The sequence below is a fragment of the Acipenser ruthenus genome, chromosome 3, assembly GCF_902713425.1.
Source record: "Acipenser ruthenus chromosome 3, fAciRut3.2 maternal haplotype, whole genome shotgun sequence".
Classification (NCBI taxonomy): Eukaryota; Metazoa; Chordata; class Actinopteri; order Acipenseriformes; family Acipenseridae; genus Acipenser; species Acipenser ruthenus.
In genome coordinates this window covers 87,673,644-87,697,159 of record NC_081191.1, presented here as the reverse complement: position 1 = coordinate 87,697,159, position 23,516 = coordinate 87,673,644, and the positions used below count along the sequence as shown (strand labels likewise).

The 23,516-nt window shown below is 37.8% G+C and overlaps 1 protein-coding gene across 4 annotated transcripts in view; it reads right to left on the bottom strand.

Annotated features, from left to right (window-relative positions):
- Positions 1 to 9,161: 9,161 nt before the first annotated feature.
- LOC117394438 (DNA topoisomerase I, mitochondrial-like) overlaps positions 9,162 to 23,516 on the bottom strand; it is a 37,574-nt gene continuing 23,219 nt past the window's right edge. For all 4 annotated transcript variants that reach the window (XM_033992718.3, XM_059018672.1, XM_059018669.1 and 1 more), the window contains 9 exons: positions 22,501 to 22,645; positions 21,803 to 21,946; positions 20,258 to 20,443; positions 17,309 to 17,377; positions 16,795 to 16,909; positions 16,352 to 16,479; positions 14,019 to 14,113; positions 10,426 to 10,575; positions 9,162 to 9,828 (listed from right to left, as the gene is read on the bottom strand). In XM_033992718.3, coding sequence (XP_033848609.2) covers positions 9,726 to 9,828; positions 10,426 to 10,575; positions 14,019 to 14,113; positions 16,352 to 16,479; positions 16,795 to 16,909; positions 17,309 to 17,377; positions 20,258 to 20,443; positions 21,803 to 21,946; positions 22,501 to 22,645 — 1,135 coding nt within the window. In that variant the 3' untranslated portion in view covers positions 9,162 to 9,725. The remainder of the gene's footprint in view (positions 9,829 to 10,425; positions 10,576 to 14,018; positions 14,114 to 16,351; positions 16,480 to 16,794; positions 16,910 to 17,308; positions 17,378 to 20,257; positions 20,444 to 21,802; positions 21,947 to 22,500; positions 22,646 to 23,516) is intronic.

Here is a 23,516-nt window from a genome sequence, read left to right as displayed (position 1 = left end):
ACGGGTGAGCCCCCCCTCCCTCAAGAAAGTGGAGAGGGGGGAAGCCAGTCAATCATCCTCGACAGGTCGAAGGAACTTTGGTCGAACTGTCAATCACAATCTGTGGGCAAAGCCAAGTTGCCCAGAAACAAACCAACCAGTGTTTAGGCACATTGTGTGATTTTAAACACCACCCACAAATTCAACGATCCAATCAAGACAGGTTGAGGTTTAATTCAAAAGACTGAGACAAGCAGAAATCAAAGGGTAGAATCAGGTCCAAAAATGACTAAAATCATGTTCTGAGAAGGCTAAGAGGAAGCTGAAATCAGCTCTGCGAGAGACTGAACCAGGAAACAGGACACAGCATTGATCCGAAAGCGAGTCTTTGTTTTTATTTCGCTGCTTGAAACCAACCACGAAACAAACTTAAGCAAAGAACCAGCAGCTGTGCCTCTGGAAGGTCCCGTAGCCCATACAAAAGAATTGCGACAAGAACACTTTTACAAATTACATAACTTTTCAATTGCAACACTCTTTGAACTGTGAGTTACGTCTGATCAATGGAACTATTTCCAGTTGGAAACCTCCATACAAGTCAAAGATAATGTTGCAACACTATTGGAAATCAACAGCTGAAATATGATTGATTAAAATGAGAAACGAGTATTGAAAATATTAATGCAAAGTAGACCACTTTGTGAAACTAACCGTAATTAATATTAGTATTTTAGTCTTGTATGCTAATAATGTTGTGTTCATTGTAATCGTTTGACTAAAGAATCAATGAGCTGTATACTATTAATGAATATCTCTAACCAATAGCCTTTCCTTCCTGTAATATTAGACACCCCTTTTTATTCTTAAATAAAGTCTTATTTTATATTTCTGATACGTTGTGTGAATGTCGATTATTGTCAAGGGAATCCGGGTTCTATATGAATAAGGTATTTATCTCATTTCCTACACTTTGGTGCCACCAATATACCGAACACACTACAATACCTCATACAAAACTGGGCAGAGAGGCAGCAAATTAAATTGGAAATTAAGTGTCAGTAAATGTAAAGTGTTACATGCCTGTCACAAAAGTGTAACATCCAAATACTACATGGGAGCACACCAAGAGAAAGACCTTGGTGTTGTAACAGACTCATCGCTGTCAGCAACCACACAGTTTGGGGAAGCGATCAAAAAGACAGACACTGACCAAGAGACACAGCATTGCTCTTATAGGTGACAGGGTAAATTGGCAATCATGTATCCAATGTAATCTGGCCGCATTCTCATATCTCTTGTTGGTTCCACACCATTCAGGTCAGACTTACCAAAGTCCAGCCACATTCTTGCATCCCTGGCTTGTCTGCCTGTTGTAGGAAAATATTTCAGGAATTGAAAACCCCATCACTGCCCTAACACAAAAATATGAATTACCAATATTTACAATGTGCAGGGCCTTTGTCCTGTTACAACCACCACACCAGGAAAGTGTAGTTATTTCAACAGAAACACACGTCCCGGTGAAAAACAAGAAAAACCCAGTTATCTTTTTTTATTGAATGCATCTTTATGCCAGTGGAAAGTAGTCCTTTTGACATATTAGTCTAATTACTGGAAATAAATATTACTTAAAAATCATATGTTTTTCTAGCAATTCAATGAACGAGGCGACAGCTCAGATAAGGGTTAGAAATAAAAGCATTTAATAGATGTACAGTGTGATATATTACAACATTGTGGCCCAGGCTCTCACCTTAGGCCAGCTGAAGCCACTCTCTTTTGAGGTGAGCCTCTGACAGCAGTCACAGGGCATCTAAGGCTGGATGATGGGACATTTAAAAATGTGGCAAAGGTGGCAGTTTAGACCTGGTTTTCACATGTCAATTGAAACGCAAACGCTAACACCATTGATGGTTTGCTAAATCGCTACATTTGTATGTAAATGTAGCGATTTAGCCCATGTCCAGTGCTAACGCTGACTTGCCGTGTGGGCACTAAAACACGGTTGCTAAATCACATAGGTGGGCAAAGTCTGTTTGCCCACACGTGCCCCTGATTCTGGTGTGCTAACTGTCTGCAAAAGTGTTTTGCGATTGCCTTAGGGGGTTGCGAACGTTGCTAAATAGGGCCCCAAGATTTATTTTTATTAACATCAATAAGATTTGAGAAATAGCAACGCCTGGCTGTTCTCCAAGCTTCATTGAGCTTTAATAGATTATTGTTTAAAAATATCATAGTGAATGTGCAATTTATTAGCCCTACATTCTAATGTGCAACATTCCCTTTTCATTTTGTATAACTGTTAACCCATGGTGCAGTTTGCTAAGAAGAGACTTTGAGTTTTAACAGCGGCCATAATATCAAACGTACTTGTTAAAAAGTGGTTATATCTGTCAACTAACTAATTTATTCTCTTATTGGGTAAAGACAACGTAGCCTCAAAAAGACTGCACAAATGATCAGAAACAGTAAGATCTAATCTAAAGTGTGACCACGATTGTGAGGAAGTCCTGCAACATGATTATCAGGATATAATCCAGATAATCTAAAAGCCTTAAACATTCCAGTCTTTGGATCAGATTCAATGTCAACATGTAAAATAATCCTTTGGGCGGAAAGTAAATAATTACAATAAGAACAGGTAGTTGGCTATTAAACAGTAAAGATAAAGATTCAAATAAAGAGTACTTGTCAACACCTAATAGGGTGTGTATTCTGGGGAAAAAAAGTATAATTTGAATATATCAGGTTTACCTTTTAAGTTCAGTATTTGTTCAAAAAGATTTTATCTTAGCAATAACCTTTCTCCCTGATAACATTTTTATTTTAAAATGTGTCAAAGTTTGTTAACCTCATTATACGTTCATGTTATTATTATTTGTTTATTTAGCAGACGCCTTTATCCAAGGTGATTTACAGAGACTAGGGTGTGTGAACTATGCATCAGCTGCAGAGTCACTTACAATTACGTCTCACCCCAAAGATGGAGCACAAGGAGGTTAAGTGACTTGCTCAGGGTCACACAATGAGTCAGTGGCTGAGGTGGGATTTGAACCGGGGACCTCCTGGTTACTAGCCCTTTTCTTTAACCACTGGACCACACAGCCTCCTATATGTTCCATTCATATGCAGGCCTCCTCAAGCACATAAACAAGCAAATGTAAAAGCATCATGAACACCAGATGCCCGTTTCTTGAAATCTTGTTTTCTGCTAAGTTGGAGTATCTTGTTACTTGTTCATCCTGAACAAAAAAAAAAAAAAAAGCACAGCTTTAAAAACATGGTAAATATTTAACACAAGTCATTTTCATTCAATCATGAGAGGTTTTAGGTAATTCTGGAGATGGCTACAGTTGTTGTAGTCCTAATAATATCAGTAACAATACACATTTATAAAAAATAAGAAACATACTTTTATGGATGTTTTTTAGAGTTGGTTGATATTTGTATAATTCAAATGTGTGTTTGTAACTGTTTTTCTGTTATTACAGTAATGTTAACATAACAACAAAATATGAACGAATGAATGAATAAATAGCAAAATAGCCTATGCAAAAGTCCATTCTGGTTAGGAACAGGGAAGATGACAGCTGAACACTGTGGTTCTCTCTCTCTCTCTCTCTCTCTCTCTCTCTCTAAAATACGCGATGCAATTTTTTTTAAAATAGCATGTTTTTAAAAAAAAAATTGGCAAATTTGTCAACAGTACTCTGTTTTAAAGATCGCTCATCTCCAGTACAGTTATTCAGAGAAAGTGGATTCGTAACTAAATTTATTACGGTGTTTCCCTTGTCTGGTGAAATTAAAAAAATATAGAGAGAGAAAATTAAATTCTAAACACTGAAATGTATTATTTTTCTCAATAACAGTCGGCGAAATTCAGTGCTTACCCAGCATATTAACACCCCGCCTCTACTCACGAATGATTGGACATCTGTCAGATCTTTCACTTTCCCATTGGCTACTCACTCGCCTTCATTTTTCAAGCAAAATACTGTGAACGGCCTCTGTTTGCTTATGATTGGACAGCTGTGTAAAACTTGGCAGATATTTTACTCTCCTATTGGTTAAACTTACCGTCAATACCTGCAACTGAAACAGACACAGTTTATGTCCCACCCAGCTAACTTATGATTGGGCTACCACAGAGAAAATGCAGATATTCAATTGGTTGATCGTATCGCAGGGCATGATGGCCAGGCTTCAAGGGCACCACTTTGAGGACCACTGTTGTAGAATTACAGTTGCAGTGGGCATTTTACGAAAATGTAAAAATGACATTAATGGTGTCTAAAAATACAAAAAATAAACATAAAACATGTTTAAAACTGACAGGCCATTCAGTTAATTCATCAGTTGCAGCCCAGACGACACCTATTGCCAGCAAGAGTTTGTATTGCAACTGGTGTCATCGGGAACACATTCATAGCATACAGTGCTGCACATACAAGCCAGGCAGACTGCAGACGCAGCTACTGTGTGTAAAAGTGATCTCAGGAGAACATAGGTGAGAATAATGAATAAGTGCATCAGGGTGCACCGTGCTGCTACCTGACCAGAAACAATGAAGATGCGAAGACAAGCTTTGGGATAAATTGGAGTTACCTGGAGCAGTTCACAATGCCAACATAATTGCTGCAAGTTATTTAACGTGATCAGGGAAGATATGGAACAGCACAGCAAGGTCCATTACATGTTACAGATATTGTTATAATGTGTTATAAGAAGAAATGGAACCAACCTTGATGGACCTTAATTTCAAATGTAGGCAGTGAAAATTCTGGGGGGGGGGGGTGGAGTTCCAATTGTGGCTGATGATAAATAGACTACACATGAGAAAACAGTGCCGGGGTAGATGTCTGTGCAAGCAAAGAAGTGTGTAACTCATGCGCCCCATGTGGTGACAAAGTGTCTAAAGGCTATTCTTCTGCATGTGGGTTGATGAACCACTGCAGTTGAAGGTGATGTCACAGTAGAAGCCAGTCCTGTGGGGGGATGGGGAAAAGACGTAGTTCACGAAATTGTTGAATTTGAAAAATGCATAAGCAACAAAAAACCCCATTAACATACAACCGGATTATACTGTTGTAGTGTATTTTAAATACAATGTCTGTGTACATATGCTTTACTGATGTAACTATCAACAGTTATCTGCTCTAGTACTGTACTGTAATTCATGATATGTATTTTTTGTCTACAACTGTAAGTCGCCCTGGGTAAGGGCGTTTGCTAAGAAATAAATAATAAATAATAATAATACAGCTGCACTGAAAGAAAAGCAGAAGTTAGCAGCTACCTGAACATACACTCATGTAGGATGTTGACACGCATTGGAACTCTGCCTATGACATGATAAATTGCATTGTCGAGCAAGAACTTGCTATCTGTGCTGTCCTCTTAAGCACTGGAAAGTCTGATGATTGTCTGCTAATACTTCCAAAGAGCAACATATCCCAAATTCGAGATTTAATGACAGTGTTGGAACCGATCAAGAGTGCCAGTCATTCTCAGCTCTGAAAATCAAGTTACTTCATCGATGCTACTGCCAGTGCTTGAAAAGCTTAAAACAGCCACAGCTCCGATGGAAATGGATTCCCCAATCCAAAGAGATTGCAAGCTGGAGATCAAATCGGGATTCAAGCATGTTACAAGACAGACGGTGTTGTGCATTTTATGCAGAATGCTACCTTTCTTGACCCACGATTCAGGTGTCTTTCATTCATGTGTAACGATCCAGCCCCCTGATAAGCAGGTATTACTGGTCACAACTGAATCCAAATAAGGCCCAGATTACAATGATCAGGTTATCAAAGTGAACTGTACAGCAAAAAAGAAAACAAAGGGTGATTTATGTCAATAACAAAAAATAACGGTTTATTGCAAAATATGGTTAAAGGTTGGAAAAATGTCAGAATAAATAATCAACAAAACACAAGAACAATAAAACAACTGGAAAATAATAAATCTGGTAAATAAACAATACAAAACACGAGTTAAAGTATCAAAAGAAAACTAAACAGTCCCAGAAAACATATCAAAAGAAAAGAAAAAATGCAACAATGTCCAAATCCTGTAAATCAAATAATGGAAGGATCTCGCCAATGTTATGAAGTCCAGTTTAGATGATCAGATGAAAAATCTAAATGGTAAAACTAGTGAGCGTTTAAATAATTGTAATCCAGTTAGGAGAAGTTTATAACAAAAAAAAAAAAAAAAGACAGACACTAATAAACTGAAAAACACCACTCAGGCAATGAAACTGTTCTGTCAATCAAACTAACAAACAATAAATAAACTTAAAAAGCTGAGGAATACAGAAAAATAAAACAGACTTTGTACTTAATGAATAAATAAAAAGCGCTAAGACAAAAGCCTGATATAAACTGCAAACCAAAGATAAGTTTAAAGAAAGGTTGCATTGGTTTTAAACAAAACATAGCCATGTGCTCCACCCTCTCTTTCTTCTCTTTGCCTAACTGCCTATATAACAGCCTCAGGTGGAGCCAAATGGTGGCCCTCTCCGAGTGGCTGGGGAGAATTCAAATTGCCCGATGGGGAGTGGGGCAATTTAAAGCCAAGAATTATGGGCAATGTATTTTTTTTTAATGAAAACTACAGACCCTGCTTAAAGGGACAGTTGAGGAAATTATTTTATTTCCCTATGTAGCCAAGTGGTTGCTACACATGGATCCTTCTGACAAACGTAAGGTTTTTAATCGCTTGGAGGAAGACGTCCTTGAGTTTTTGCAGACAGAAAAACAGAAGCAAAACACGAGTGTCTTTTCTGCTGGTGGTAATATTATAACAGCAAAACGGTCTAGGCTTAACTCTGGCAATGCTGACATATAAAAACAGGCAATAACAAACAGAAAATTCCTTAATTAATGTAACTTGTCCTTGTTTTAATCCCTGTGTAAAATCATTTGAGTTGCTTCTTTGGTGAGTAAGTATTTTTATTATTTTTTTTTTTTTAATTAGTGACAAGTACACAGCATACCTTACCTTTATGTTATGCGCCATGTTAAATCTGTACTGTGCCTACTTTTGTTTCAAAGCAATTAATGTAAGTTGTGGCTGTTTAACTGTTATGCACAACATTGTTTTAAAGTTATTGGATTTTCTGTTAAAAAAAAATTCTTTATTTTGAAAAATAAAAACTCAATGCATCGTTGATAAATGACTGTAGGATAATCGAATAAAAAATTAGGTTGCCGATTGCAGGAAATTGAATGGGTTGCCTAGCCATGTTGTTGAGGCACAATCACTTGGATCCTTGAAGACCAAACTTGACAAAGTTTTGAGATCAATCAAGATCGGGGGGAAAAAAAAGGAGTTAAAGAATGACCAATATCGAAGTGAACAATATCTGTATAGTGTGTAAAACTTATGCATTTTAACAATATTGAATTTTTAAAAGCAAAATACCCTTTTTAATGTTTTTCAAATATATACCACAAATCAGACCTTTCACTGGCCCATCTGCCTGCATCACTGCCACTGGTGGATTTAAAAACAAACAAATGGAACAAATGTGGTAAATCTTACATAGGGGCAGGTTATTGGTTACATTGGTGTACCGGCCGTACTCAAAGGTTAAACACATAAACTAACAGAAAGTTATAAAAATACAAGCACACATTATGCATTCATACACCATACTCTCCCTCAAATCCAAAACCATGCACTGTGTTAATCGCATTACCTGAATGACAAGAACTGGAATATTTCTTTGGTTTAATGCGATTTACCTTGCAGAACTACTCTGGGACTGTGGGATCGACGTGGTCCAACCACATCCTCAGAGAGCTTAGAGAATGGTTAAATGGTTTCTGTAACTTCGCTGTATACACAGTAAATGAAATTGTGGGTTATCAATTTTCCAAATCAACACGTCAACATTTATTTCTGTACTTTGTTAACACCTGCAGTCATAGTTTACAGATTTGTTTAAATGTGTCATGCAGACAGTATTTGAGTATAATCCCTCATATCTGTCTCCAACCCCACAAACACAGAAATGACAAGAGCTGTTAAAATACAAAACGACCAAGTGACCTCAATACAGTCAAACCCCGTCAATATCAATTCAAGAATAGTGTCAATAAGACTTTACTTAAGAAGTTCACCAAAAAACTTGCAAAACAGTCAAAAAAGTGTTGATACAACAATTATGCCTGCTGTGGAAGTCAAATGTAGTACTAGCTATTGCACTGATCCCAATAGTGTTCACAAACAAAATGTATTTTCAACATAGTCTATTACACTACATGTACTACTCAAGCTTAATCATTAAAAACATACGAATGCTGTAAGGAAGAAGTTCTGTGTGAATTCTGACCAGGACATTTTTAATGGGCTGATATTAAGCAGAGCTTTACATAAGAGTGTTATCAATAGTGTTCACCCACTTTTAATTTTCACAGGATGCATTTATACAAAATCTTTAGTAGCTTTGAGGCCTCTCAAATCAGCTATGTGTTTCTATTTCACAAAAAGTAATTTACAAGGGCATGCCTCTGTAATTGCTATGATAATAACAATAACAATAATAATCTACCTGTTTATGACTGGGCTGTTGCTCAAAGTAAGCACACAAGTATGTTTACAGGTGCTGGACGAACATGGAAGAGTTTAATGTTCGGATATCCATTTAAATGTCAGACAAGTGTTTGAAAATGTGAGGAGTGACATATCTGATCTGAAACAAACCCTGATTGACTCGCTTCCCAAATCTGAAGCGAACCTTAAACTTTATATAGAGATCAGATGCTGACGTTTAACAGCCAGAGTAAATACAGGACCAAGAGCGGCTGTGTTGATCTGTTTTTTTTTTTTTTTTTTTTTTTTTTAAATATAGAAGTTCCCCACAGAGCTATTTTCATGGTGCCTGCGTGTCACACATGCAAGTAATTTTTAAGTCATAGTTGGATGTGCTGTTATTTGTTCTGATTGACATTGACAACCATATAGTGTAGATTTCCTCTTCTAAACTCCAGAGGGGCATGAAATTAAGTTGAGGCTGAAGTAAAAACCGCATTGAGAACATTTTCTTTCAAAACTGATTTTTTGTGTTTCAAATTATAAACATTACAGGCCTATCTCCGCATAAGGTAGGTTTTGTCAGGTTTTCCGAACTTGTGGGGACTTGGGACCTCGAAACACAAACAGATCCGCACACACAATATCGATCTGCCACACTGGCTCTTTATTTCAGTATCTCCTCGGTATAAATCTGATGTTAATTGAACACATACAGAACAACCCTTACATTTTAAAAGGGCCAGTCATGTAAGGAAAAACAAAAATGGCAAACAAACTTAGCGCAGTGGCTTCCAACATCTCAGAGAAGAAAACAAATACCAGGAGAAAAAATAAATTACAATAAATAGGTAGAAGCAGAGAGCCAGATGAAGTAACACTCTGCAGAAATGCTTTATTTGAGAACATCAGAGGACAAACTCAGGTAAAGCACACAGACCTGGACAGAAGGATCAACAAAACAACAACAAAAACATTAAACACCACATGAAAGAAATGTGTCACACTGTGCTTAAATAAAGCAGGGATATAAATAAAGGGGCCAGGACAACAGTACTGCAAGACTATCGGTTGTATCAAATCTGTCCTCCAAGTCAATTTCTTTATTTTCCTTTAAGTGCTTAATGAGAGTCCATAAGTGTGGAGGGCCTTGAGATTGCCGTTTACAAAAGTCTATTAATACAAGCCCCAACACATGATGCTAATTTTTAGAATTCAAAGTCTTCATCCGTCATGTGAATGGCCCATGCAAACTTGTCTCGATGTGTTTTGGTATAGATCTTCTCGATCGGGACACCAAACTTTTTACACCTGCAAAAAATAAGTTATTTAATAAATCCCAGCGTTCACTTAAATGTATACAGAGAGGGAGAATAAGGATACATACGATGTAGCTCCAGCTCATATGAAGTATGAAGCTTTCAGCAGCTCAGTAAAATGTTAGTAGAAAAAGTAATTCTTTATCCCAATTTTACTTTTGCGGGGTTATCTACTTATGATATTTGCAATTGCTTTAAGTAGTTCTTAATGCTGTTGCTGAGATATTAGGTTTTATTGATTTGTTTTTCCTATAACCAACAGAAATGCTTCAAAGAGTTTTGAAAAACCCAGCAACCTGCTAGAACTTGTAATTTCTTTTACACTTCACAATCTGGGACATAGATTTCCATGTCTACCTCTAATGTATTTTGTCCTTTTACATTCACTATCCAAAATGGGGAAGTGCAAGAGAAATTAGAAGTTCTGGCAACTACGATAAAAGTTCACAGCACTTTCAGAGGTCATACGGAAAAAAGAATCAATAAAACAATATGAGAAGGTACAAAGGAAATAAAATAAAAGATGTGTCATTTGAAGATACTTGCTCTTTAAAATCACAGGAGAGGAGTAATGAAGTATAAACAGTACCAGGCCACGGAGATCCTGGGGTCGAGGTAGTTCAGTTTGGACGTCCCCAAGGCAATCTGTTTGTTCTCCTCGCGGTCAGTCACCTGCAGCTGCAGTTTCTTAAGCTGCTCCTCGAGTCTCTTCACCAGGGCAGCCTTCTTCTCCATCAACCTGCAAACACACACAGCGATACAAGGTCATTCTGTACCTGCCGAAATCTAAACACTGCTACTCCAACAAAAAGAGGCCATTCAGCCAATCGGTACTCGTCTGGTTCCTAGTAGCTGACTGATCCCAAAACGTTGTCAAGTCGGGTCCTAGAGATTCCCAATGATTCAGTATCTTGTGATTTTGCTTAAATGAGAAAATACACATTTAATATTTATTCCTAAGACAACTCTGACAAGCGGTCTGGAAAAACTCAATTCTAAACAAGAGGACCGTTTGGTAAGCCAGAACCGTGCTGTGGCTCTCGGCTTCAAAAACAGATTTAGTTTACACCTAGTACCCTAAAAACAAAACAGATAACAGGACGATGCAAATTCTTATCTACTTAGTCGTAGACTGAATGTGTGTATTCTATACAAAACTGTCCAAAACTGCCCTTTGGTGGACTATGGAGATGTTTCTGTCTGGAATTAAATACAGATGAACCCGTTTCATGTTACGATTGCCGTGCAGGCATGATATAAACCAGGTTTCACGGTAGCCTAGGACAGCATATTACGAGTGTGAGCAAAAAAAGAAAGAAAACTAACGGTGAATTAAAGAGCAGTGTTTTAATACTGTACATTTAGACATTCTTTACATTTAAACACATGCATATAGTTTACTACAGGACAAATACGCTTTGTATCATTAACTGGAACAAAACCATTTGTGTCATTATTTAAAAAAGGCAACTTTTTTAAAATGAATTGTCAACTGATGTGAGCTATCAGCTTTTTTTTCAATCTTACTAAATAAAAGTCCAGCCACTAAATCCTTTCTGTCCAAGAAATTAAAATCTTAAGTGACAGTTGTGCTTCAGATGTGGATACAACTGCTCCAGGTAATTCACCTTCCTCATCACAGGCAGAATCAGCAGCCTGAAGTTGGTTCTGTTTCTTTTGCTGGACATCCACTGAACTCATCCTCTGTAAACCCCTCTAGGACCACCAGCTCTTCCTCAATCACTGAAGCCGGGGCATCCTCTTTCAAAAAGCCAGTTAATAATGGTTTCACTTTTTATAGAGTCCCAACCTTCCTTGATCAACAACGTAGTTGTAAACAGGTCTATTTTCCTTGCAAGCTCAGTTGCAGACTGCACATCGTCTCCTGCATCCATTGAAAGCATGGGAACCAATAGGCAGAGCACGATAATAAAGTCCTGTCTCGTCAGCATTGTATACATCATCTGGCTGGCAGAGCTGAATAGCAGGCAGTTCATTTTTCAATCCAGTTGTGAGCTCTCCTGAACAATCTCATAACATTTCTCCCAGTGATAAAGCCACCCATTGGTTGACTTAAAGTCATCAACATTCAGGTCAGCAGCAAACCTGACAGCTTTGGCTTTTAAGATTTATCTGCTAACAGGCAGATTTGAGGCTATGGCAGATTGAAACCATCGAAACAGAGCTTAGCTTCATCAACATCAGCTGCATCAGACTGGTGCGTTGACGTTTTCAGTTGACATTTGAAGTAGATTGTTGTAAAACAGTGTTTCGATTTTTATACATTTTGCTGACAGCAGATGGAATGATTGAGAACTTTTTTGCAATCTCAGCAAACAAAAGTTTTGGTGGTCCTTTGCAGAGACATATTCTCTGCCTTTTGTTTGCTAGTTAAATCAGTTCGCTGGCGAGCAGGCATTCTCGATGCTTCGCAGACAGCACAGTGACGTTGGTGTTTTGTAACTGAACTGTATCCCTTTAAGACCGACTAGCAGCATTTGACAGGCTGCACAAAATATCAGTTTATCAGCCGAGATGATTATCGGTTGTTAATTGTGTTGGAAATTAATTGTATCCTGTGGTTACGTAGTAAAGCCCGGCCAAGCAGTATTTGACAGGCTGCACAAAACGTGACAATAAGCGGGTTTGTGAGATGATATTAAGAGAGGTAATTTCTCAAAGAACCACTCGCCATGCACCATAGTTTTTTGACAAATCATTATAATAAAACGGGGTAAGATATTAAGCAAGGTGATATAAAACGGGTTCTTCTGTACAATGGTATTTAGCTAAAGATCTCTTAACTATTATAAAATCATTATTCTTGTGGACTCGTACATTTACAAACGTAGTATATTAAAAGACTTACTTAAATCACTGAAAATTAAGTTACTGATCATTCAGAAAATTAGTTAAATTTAATTAATGCATTAAAATGATAAATAATGGACTTATGATTTTATTTGGTACTGCATTGTGTGAAATCACATCAGGAATATAGAACTGTGATTATCAAGTAGAAATTCATAGTTGGGAATTTATTTCACAGAACAGTATTTTAACTGAATGCATGTCAATTAATACGTTTTAGAACCCTGTTTGACTTAATATGGGAGGTGCTTTGTAGAAAAGGTATGACGTAATCCAGCTTGCATTCAAAAGGGCCAATCACTGAACCAATGATGGGAAAACTCATGCAGAGCATATGAAAGTGAATCATTGTAAGAATAACAACACAGAAACATCACTGTGTGAGCGATTCATTAACTAAAGAACCACAACCCTTCTGCATAAAACATCGCAGTAACAATCTGACTGCATGGCTCAAGGCTAACAAACACTGCTGCTGGATACAACACGAATAAGAAGAGGACCAGATTGAAATTCAAATGATGAACAAATAATTCTGTTTAAACTGTGTATGATGTAATTATATTAATCCATAACCTATGGGTTTTTTTTTTATGGTAAACAAGCACTGATATATGATAACACTGAATTGAACCAAAATTGAATATTGTCTAAAATATTAAGTCATATGAATCCTATTTATAGCCAGAATTATAGGATTACTGTAGAATACATATTGTACATGTACAGTGTAACCTCTGACTCCACTTAAATATGAGATGGTATTAACAGATATGTATACTTGTCTCAAGATAGCGTAATGATTTATGCTTACAATACCTATCATAAATACACTCCACAATCTACAACATGGCTAGGTAACCCATTCCATACCCTCGCCACTCTCTGCGTCTCCTATCTGTCCCAAGTCAGCCTACACTTAATTTCCAGCATTTTCCTCTGGCCCTGGTTTCTGCGTGGAGTTTAAAGTATTAATTTATTTGCATATGGCTTATGTAAAGTTTGACGCCACAAAACTACTGGACACTTATAAACCCAAGTCAAATGAACAATTCAGTATGTCCATGAGTCCCACAAAATACCAAAGAAAAGGCTCAAGAGGCCATGCACACTAATGAGAGTCAGGTCCGAGACGCACTCATTATTGAACAGGATGAAGCGATCACTGCTGCATCTAGATTATGTACCTGCTGTGTACATTCTTTCAACTATCTTATTCATTCTAATAAATTGCAGTTTTCTACACGAGGGCAATTGTGTTTTGCAACAGGACACTGACCCCCCCCCCCCAAAAAAAAAGCCATCGCTCACTTCTTTGACTTCTCGTCCTTCTTCTTTTCATAGTCAACCTTGGCTTTTTTTAGGTCAATCCTGGCCTGCTCCAGCTGCTGCCGCTTTGCTTCAATCTGTGAAGCACAGATACAAGTGTAAGACTTCAGGACTTTGTTTAGCTTTGTTTCTTTATGAAAGCAGAAACACATGACAAGGTGTACAAATATGGTCCAATATCCACACGCCTAGGCTTGCAGACACTGGACCACATTTTAACATTCTGGAGTTTTATTGTGCTTCTAAAATGGCACCCTCACCCCTCCCAATGTGAATTGGCTGTCAAGGGAATCAGGCTTGGTGACATCTGCACAGGTTGGAACACTTGTTAACTAATGAGATTGCATCCTTTATTCTCATGGAATATTGAGGAACTTTGTATTCATTAGCAACAAAAACTAGTGCTGCATACAATCAAAAAAAAAAAAAAAGAAACTTTAAAAAATGTTAAAAATGTTATTTTTTTAACCCTTTGCGGTCCATTGTCGGACTGGGTCCGACACTGCAATTATTCCTCTCAGGTCCTTTGTCGGACTGGGTCCGACATCATTATAGCAACGCAAAAAACGGGTTTCTAGTCGTTTTTTCTCCGGAAAAAGCCGAGAAAACCATTCAATTGCCGAGTGGTAGCGACAGGAGCCGAGACAAGTCGAAGAAAAAAAAAAAAAAAAAAAAAAAAAAAAAAAAAGGGCGTATCTCATGATTAATCATATATGGCCCTGGTATCAGATAACGGGGCGGTCATAGTAAACAAGCTGGCTGAGTGCGTCAGCGCACAGAGACTATCATAGACATTTGCAGAGCTTTTTTCAGATGTTATAGTAATAAAATAATGACTTTGATAGCAATATTGAGGAGTTTGGTGATAAAATGAGTGATCCGGAGATGATTGATCGGTATGTACGACTATTATCATTTATTATTTTTTATTTCTTACATAGGTGAAAGCGACAGCGAACGAAAGGGTGGGGCAGGGCTGGAGATGCCTAGTGAGTGCTTTGTTGATATGCAGGGCCATTTAAACCCATTTGACTGTGGAAAAAAATACTTTTAAACAGCGCGTCTAAAATTAACTGCGCGTGTGAAAATAAATTAGACCTGACGTGCCTGACGCGCACTTAATAAATGGACTGCAAAGGGTTAACGTGTCAATTTTGTAATACCAATAGAACCCTCATTTACCATCTGGTAAGGCCCATCTTGTTATGTTAAATGCTTCAGCCTTTGGCTCAGGCATTTAACGGCATGAAGCGGGCCTTTACCAGTCTCTTATGAGAGTTCTACTTCTATTAGAAATGGTTTTCAACTGACTAATATATTTTTTAATAAGTTCTATTAAACATTCCACAGGCTTAATGTATTATTATTATTTATTTATTAGCAGACGCCCTTATCCAGGGCAACTTACAATTGTTACAAGATATCACATTATTTTTTATTTTTTTTACATACAATTACCCATTTATACAGTTGGGTTTTTTTTTTTTACTGGAGCAATCTAGGTAAAGTACCTTGCTCAAGGGTACAGCAGCAGTGTCCCCCACCTGGGATTGAACCCATGACCCTCTGGTCAAGAGTCCAGAGCCCTAACCACTACTCCACACTGCTGCCCTTACATAACTATTTTTTATTTTTTTACAAAGATTGTTTGCTAAACTACTACACATTGTGTATTTTGTTATATTAATTCATGGATAATGTTCAATAAATGCTTTTATTTAACGTGTTTTTTTTATTTATCTTGTATTAAGCATAGGGTGCCAACACTTTTGTCTGTGACTTTGGGTGCATTTTGTTGTATAGGTGATAGTAACTGGAAATAGTATACATTTTCTTTCAATTACAGTTAAGGGTTTAAAGAAAACATGCCGAAACCTGCGAGACACCTATCAGTGTTGTCAAGTTAGAGTGGAAGTCCATGAACGTGAAGGAATTTCTCAATCTTGAATTGATGTACTTACATCTATTACTGCAAATCAGATCATATTCGTGTTTATCCCAGTATTTCCAAATGTTGCTTTTGTATACTTTTTATAAAAACTTGTTTATTTTCTGTAAAATCATGGATGGAAAGAAGACTCCCACTGCATAGCGGTTTGATCCATTCCTGCTTTTACTAGAAGTTTAATAAGACACACTCTCTGGCCAATCAAGCTTATAGTAAAACCTGGAATGGGTGAAACTGCTGTGCAATAGGAGTCTAAGTTCCATCTCTGAACATATCTATAAAAGTCAAACCACAATGCTACAACATTCAGCTAAGTTACCCCATGGTGGTACGGTTACCCTGGTAACCCTGTTTTATCTGACCCAACCTTAGCCTGCAGGTTCTCCATGGACTTCTCAAAGCTTTTGGGTGCTGCCCTCTGGTGGTTGCAGAGAATAGCCACAGCCCTGTTTGCTCGATTGTACGACAGGATCTTCTCAGCAACAGTGTCGTCGGCTTTACAAAAACAAAGTGGTAAGAGTGCAAAGCTAATTAATTGATCTGAAAGTGTTCACTTCTGTTATTTTTCACTTACAGTCTTTTCCACTTAAAACATTAACACATTCCACAGAACATCCTTTTCTATTTTCAAAATTTGGAAAAGCTGTCAACAGGATTGGAAACTCACATTAGTCCCACTGCCCCAGTCCTGGGTCTCTGAGATCCAGGACTGGGTTCAGCAGAACTAGTGCAAGTCAAGTATGCATTTCGGTCCGACGGGACATGTGGCATGGGGAGTGAAGAAGTGGGAAGAAGTGGTTTAACACTTACGGTTGGTGAGCTGCATTAGCTGCTGCTGCAGGGTGATGGAAGCGTTGAATGTTCGGAACACTTTGGCAGACAGTCCGTCCATCAGTTCTCGGAGGTACTTGTTCACAACGTCGGTCTAGAACAGAGACCCAGGGTGTCAGATTAAGAAAACACACACACACAAATAAAATGGGGATACAAAAAATTAGACAAACACAAAAATTACACACAAAAAATGAAAAAAAAAAAACAGTTATTTGCTAGATGTTCATTGGGAAGTAATACAGTATACAGGACTGCACTTTATGGGAAATCTAGGGTATTGCCACAGCGATCCCTGTGGATAACAGACAGGTTGTCAAACAGGGGACTGAATTTATTCTACAATAAAAAAAACACATCAGATCATCATATTACAGAACACTCGTCTCTCCTTAGATTAGGTCCAATATATATTTGTTTTTAAAATCAAAAAAGATCTATACAACAAGCCTTCCCTGTTGTATTAAAGAACGGTCTGTGTTTCTGAACTCACGGTTAGTCTATCAAACAGGTCATCCTCTGGGTTCTTGTTATTCATAAAAAGCTGTAAATTCTTGAACACCTGCAGGGATAACAAACAAACAAACAAACAGTCAGACACTCGTTAGTGCTACATTTACAAATACAAAAAGAAACTTACCCTCTTGCGGTCCTATGTCGGACCTGGTCCGACATCGCAATTTTCCCTTTCCGGTCCAATGTCGGACCCTGTCCGACATAATCAAAAAGACGCAAAAAACAGGTCTCTAGTCGTTTTTTCTCTGGAAAAAGCGAGTAAACCATTCAATGGCCGAGTGAGACCGATAGGAGCCGAGAGAAGCCCAAAAAAAATAAAATTAAAAAATAGGGCGTATCTCATGAATACTGATAGACCCGACACCACATAGATAACACGGACATAAACAAACAAGATAGCTGCTTCCGCATCCAGCGCTGAAAGAATATCACAGACATTTGCAGAGCTTTTTTTTAGCTGTTATAGTAATAAAATAACGACTTGGATCGCATTATTGAGGAGTTTGGTGATAAAACGAGTGATCAAGAGATGATTTATCGGTATGTACCATTTTTAAGAGGCATTTGAAAAATATAGCGAACAAGGGGTGGGGCGGGGCTGGAGATGCAGTACTGAGTGTCCTGTTGATATGCAGTGCCTCTTAAACCTGTTTTACTGTGAAAAAAATCACTTTTAAAACAGCGTGTCTAAAATAAACTGCGCGTGTGAAAATAAATTGGGCCTGACACGCGCTGAATAAATGGACCGCTAAGGGTTAAGTGACATTAGGAGACTCAATTAGAAATTTATTTACGCATGGATACACCCATAAAAAAATTGCAAGACTCACTGAAGCCATTACAAAAAAAACCATATCCCCACCCCCCACCACACACACACTCACATTTTAATACTATATATGACTGTAAAATGTATTGCTGGAATTTAAAACAGTGGTTCACAACTACTGCCTTGACATTCATGGGATTGAACACTTATCTGAACAATCTCCACTAGCTTAAGAGATGAAAACATAAAAAAGATGACAAAGACAACTATTAGTACAATTATTATTATCATGGTTATCCATAGATTATTGTTAAATTGAATGTATACAGCATTGGTTCCCAACTGTAGTCCTAAAGTAAACCTGTGACTGTTGGTTATTTTTCTGAGCTCTGAATTATTTAATTGGACCCATAATTGTACTAATAATTCTTTGTCATCTTTTTTTATGTTTTTTTTTTTTCATCTAATGACACTTAAGGAATAAAGTGTGTTATTTTGCGTTTTATTTGTTCACGTAGCAATACTAACATCTACTTCAAGTTTGTTTTTGTTTTTTTGTCTTCATATTTTAAATATTTTAAAATTCATGATAGAGGTTTAAGCTAGGGTATTTGTCCTAATATGGACACCGTACACGTAGACGGCATCAATCATGCAGGGATGACACAGGCAAGAAAATAGTAAAATATTGGAAAATTAAGATAAACACTTAAAAAGAGAAAGACTGAACTATGAGAGTACAGGGGAGAACTGTAGATTTGGTGATATCTTAAGTGGAAAATATTTTCTGGCATAGTGGTGATTATTACATTCAAGACAGCAAAGACAGTGTGAGGACCTTCTTTTAGAATTACCCATACCAGAAAAAACACGAGTATTTTTTAGGTGGTGTAGAGATCTAAACTGATTGCACATCTTTCTACATTTTTCAAGGCTACGTAAAAAAACACATGGCATCTATACACACTTCTCTAGTCACAATAGCACATCCTACCCTTTCTTTATACAATAACCAAAACTGCTCTCCCATTGGTTTCCTGTGGTCGGCAGTACTGTTAATACTCAATAATGGAACAGTAAATAAAGCACAGCTGAGATGACACAAACTAATGACACCTGTTGCCATGGGCGCCCCATCCCTGCTCTCAAACCTCTTTTAGTGGACCACAATAACCGTCAGACAAACAAAGCTAAATAAATAACTTTAAAAGGTTGTTGTAGAATAGTGATAATGGCATTGCTGTGGTGTGTTCTTCTGCAGCAACTCATGAAATGATGCCTCGCTTTGTAACACTCCACAAAATGCCATTATACTTTAAACAAATATATAGAAACTTTAGTAAAAACAAAAAAAAAAAAAATCACACACACACACAGAGTACATCCTCGCTAGAACGCCCTTCATTATAACAAACCAGGCCCCTGGAACCCCCCCGACCCCCGACACCCCCCACAAAAAAAAAAAAATACATAATAAATAACACACACTGTCAACATCCTGTCTGTACGCACAGGATGCCACCTCCGCAGTGAAGTCAACTCTTTTGTTTTAATAAAAAGCACACATTGTGTAACTATGCCTCCAAAACGAAAATCATTTTATGTTGCAACGAAGCCAGAAACTATATTGATCATTTGAAAAAAGGAGTAATGCAGGCGTATCTTTTTTTTTTGGCTTGTTCAGCAACCATGCAGCAAAGCAAAATTGATTAAAGAAAAAAAAAAAAAAAAACTTGAGGATCCGATTAACTTTTCATGTCAAACCTTTCATGTCGGGTTGATTTGGAATAAAATCTCAGTTTGGGATTCTTGCATGTTGGATTAAGATTTGGTGCACTTTGAAACGATTCATGGTCAGATTGATTCTGAATAAAAGTTCAGCTTCAATTTGGGATTTTTTTTTTGTACTGCGGTTTAATTCTTTAACGAATAGGATAAAGCAAAGGCAGAATACTGCATACATGAGATGAACAGGTACGTGTAATTCAACTTGTATTTACAATCTCATCTCATTAACTTACTCCAACAGTTTATCATGCATTTTGATTGTCCTTACACTATAACAAACCCCTCGATATAACGAACAAAAGGCTTGGACCCCAACAGGTTCGTTACAGGGTGTACTGTTATATATATTTTTTTAATGAAGTGTCTTACAGGTTTCTCCACTGGCACTTTGTTGTAGTAGCGAATGGAGTCCTTGCCCAGGAAATCGAACTCCACCACGTACTCATCGTCACCCAGCTTCTTGTGCAGTTTGATGTGCTCCAGGCGCAGCGAGCAGCAGCCCACGGTGTCCGCAGTCTCCGACTCGTCCTTCTCATTGCCCACCCTCAGAGCCAGCTAGGGTATCACAGACAACATGCATTTAGAAACAATCACTAACTTTAAATAAGTAAGTGGCTTCAGTCCTCTAAGTCTTTGCTCAGGTACTTTGTCTATTATAAACATAAGAACATTTATTGGAGAGAGGAGGCCATTTGGCCCATCGATGCTGGTCCAGTTTCTAAGAGGTGACTGATCTGAGAATTTTGTCAAGTTGGGTCTTAGAGGATCCCAACAATTCAGCGTCAACATGGCTAGGTAACCCATTTCATACCCTCCAGTCTTCAATTCAATTCCAACTGTGTCTTTTGCTCCTAGTTTCTGTGCCTAAATGTATTGATTAGGGTTAACTTTGTCAACTTTGTTTAAGATTTTAAAAGCCTTCAATCAAGTCTTCCCACTAAATGTTCTTTGTTCTAAAGTTCCTTCAGCCTATCTTCATAGCTCACTTCATTGAACCCTGGGGTTAATCTTAGTTTGACTCTCTCCAGGGTCACAATGTCCTTTTGGTAATGCTGTATAATATATGTTCAGGAGCTGCTCTTCAATTCTATTACCTGTCAGACATATTTACTTCAGCCCAAGTGTGTGTATATTTGTAAGCAGAGCACCATCTGGAACACTGGAGTGAATTGTGAGCAAAACGAAGGGAAACATGAGTCAAAGTGGCAGATTTTAAGTTTATAAAGACACTAGCTTCTCTATCCTAAGTTACATGTACAATATCTAGGGCAGGCAACTAGACCTGAAGGGGACACTGAAAGAATGTGTGTGTTGTAGGGGTGAGTTAGTATACTGATCCATCCCGTGTCTTGTAACACAGATGTCATTGACCCATCGTCTAATTTGATTTCCTTTCTACAGTTTGAAAACCCACACTTTATAAATACATGTAGCCTATGGGTCTGGGTTTAAGTATTAAATGTAAGTATTAAATATGCCATTTTAACAAACTGTATTGAGGTACTTAAACTACACCTTTATTTATCACTATAACACATAAAAATCTAGACGAGTAAAACCTTGATTAATCAGAACAGCCCTTTGTTAACCTGTCCTGCTGTGTGATGAGCTCTTAAAATGTGTAAGTTAACTGTTATATCAAATTAGATATGATATCATAAACTTAGTACAGAGAACATCAAGCCATTTATATATCTCACTGTGCCACAGAAAACAAATCAGTAGTAATATATTCACATAAAAGAAGACAGTAATCTGTTTGCAGCATGTTGGGTGCCACAGTTCATGCAAATGTTGAGACCACTGCTGGAGGCACAGTAGAAGTTCATGGGTGCATATAGTCTACACCTAGACTTGACCTTGGTTTCTATTTCTAGCTGCCACAGAGATGAACCCCCAGTGTTGTTCTGGTACCTTGTCTATGAAGTACAGTGCCACCCCTCTCTGTCTCTGCTTCATTTCGCGAGCCTTCCAGTCAGAGCGGTACTGCAAGCGAATGGAGTCCACCAGGCCTTTCAACTTGCGGGCCATCTCAAACTTCTGCCAGTCCTTCTCCCCCTGCAGAACGGACCACCACAGCAGCAATGGTTTGACTTCTTTTTATTTTACAACCATTAATCAGGTATGATGCAACACAAGTCATTCAGGGCAATGGCCTGACTCTTTACCTTGCCATAAAGGAGCCACACACACTCTACTTGGTTGTATTAGATACTGATTTCACCAAGTAGACACATGTTCTGGCTAGTGCTATGGTGTTCAGCGTTAACTGTATGTCATGTTCTTTAACAGTAAATCAGTACACAATGCAAGTTTCTTCAACAAATTAATTATTTATTGTTACTATTGTACATTTTATTTTGTATAAATCGGACATTGCAATTCCCAGGATATGTGCCGATAACTGTTTTTGAAAGCCAGGTTTCAGTTTTCAGAATTCAAGTGCAAACACCCCATTTGCTCAGCAAATACAAGTTTTCTCTGTTAATGTGAAAGCAGCAGAAGCTGGGTGTGAACCTGGGACCTCGCACTCCACAAGCAATCGTCACACTGTGCCGTGTAGCCTTGCCTGTCTGCAAGAGCAAGAAGTATTCAATAACGAACTCACCAACCTTGAGTTTAGAGCTGGGGTTGAGCATGACATATTTAATAGATCCCTGCACATTCTCGGTCCACGACGCCAGCCACGTGACTGTGTTATCGTGCCGGACCTCCTTCCACCTGTGGCCTTCAGGAGGTTCAGGTATCTTTGAATCTCTGCAGGGTACAATTAAGGTCAGGGTTACAGAGGTGACACATGAGTTCCAACCAGAGATGAAAGTGAGGAGAAGTAAAAAGAAAAAAAAGTTGAAAACTGGGATCCACTGCCGTGTTGGATTTTTGGCTCAGGAACCCAAATTGAATGAAGTTAAGATTCAGATTGCACCTGAAATTATAATGTATACCAAATAATAAGTGAACTTTATGCTGGTTTCACAAACCCAGAGATGCCAATACTTGAGTGAAAAACACAGCACCTGCCAAGCAAAATTAGGTAAATAGGGTCTGTGAAACTTGATGCAAGTATTCAGTCAAATAAAGTTGAGGTAAAATATATATTTAGTTTTAAGTGAAATCTATTTTTTCTTAAATAAATGCTGTACAGCATGTCTTTTCTTTTAATGTTCTTGTTCCTTTGGATCTCAAATGCAACTTGTTTACATCAGAAAGTCACTCACTTTTAATTGTTAAAGGTCAAAAAAGAACTATGTACACTTTCAATTGTTCTTGTTAATTTTTATTTTTGTGGCACCTTCCTTTCCCCTGTTTGAGCTTTAATAATAACAAATAATAACAATAATAATAATAATCCTAAACATTGAACCTACAAAAGAAGCCACACAAAATACTTTCAGTGCGGCACACACAAGGCTAGAGCTCTTGAACTTGAGTTAATCAGCCACTCTTTTGGGCCTATTTGCAATACTAAGCATTTAATATTATAAAAGTTTTTTTAAGCAAAAAGTTGAAATTTTCTGCTTCATTTTATGTTCCCATGGAAAGAAAATGTAAGAAAATATAGTGCTAATAAAAACAAACACTAATTGCTTATGTCACGTGAGAGTCTGGTTACAACTTAATGTTATGT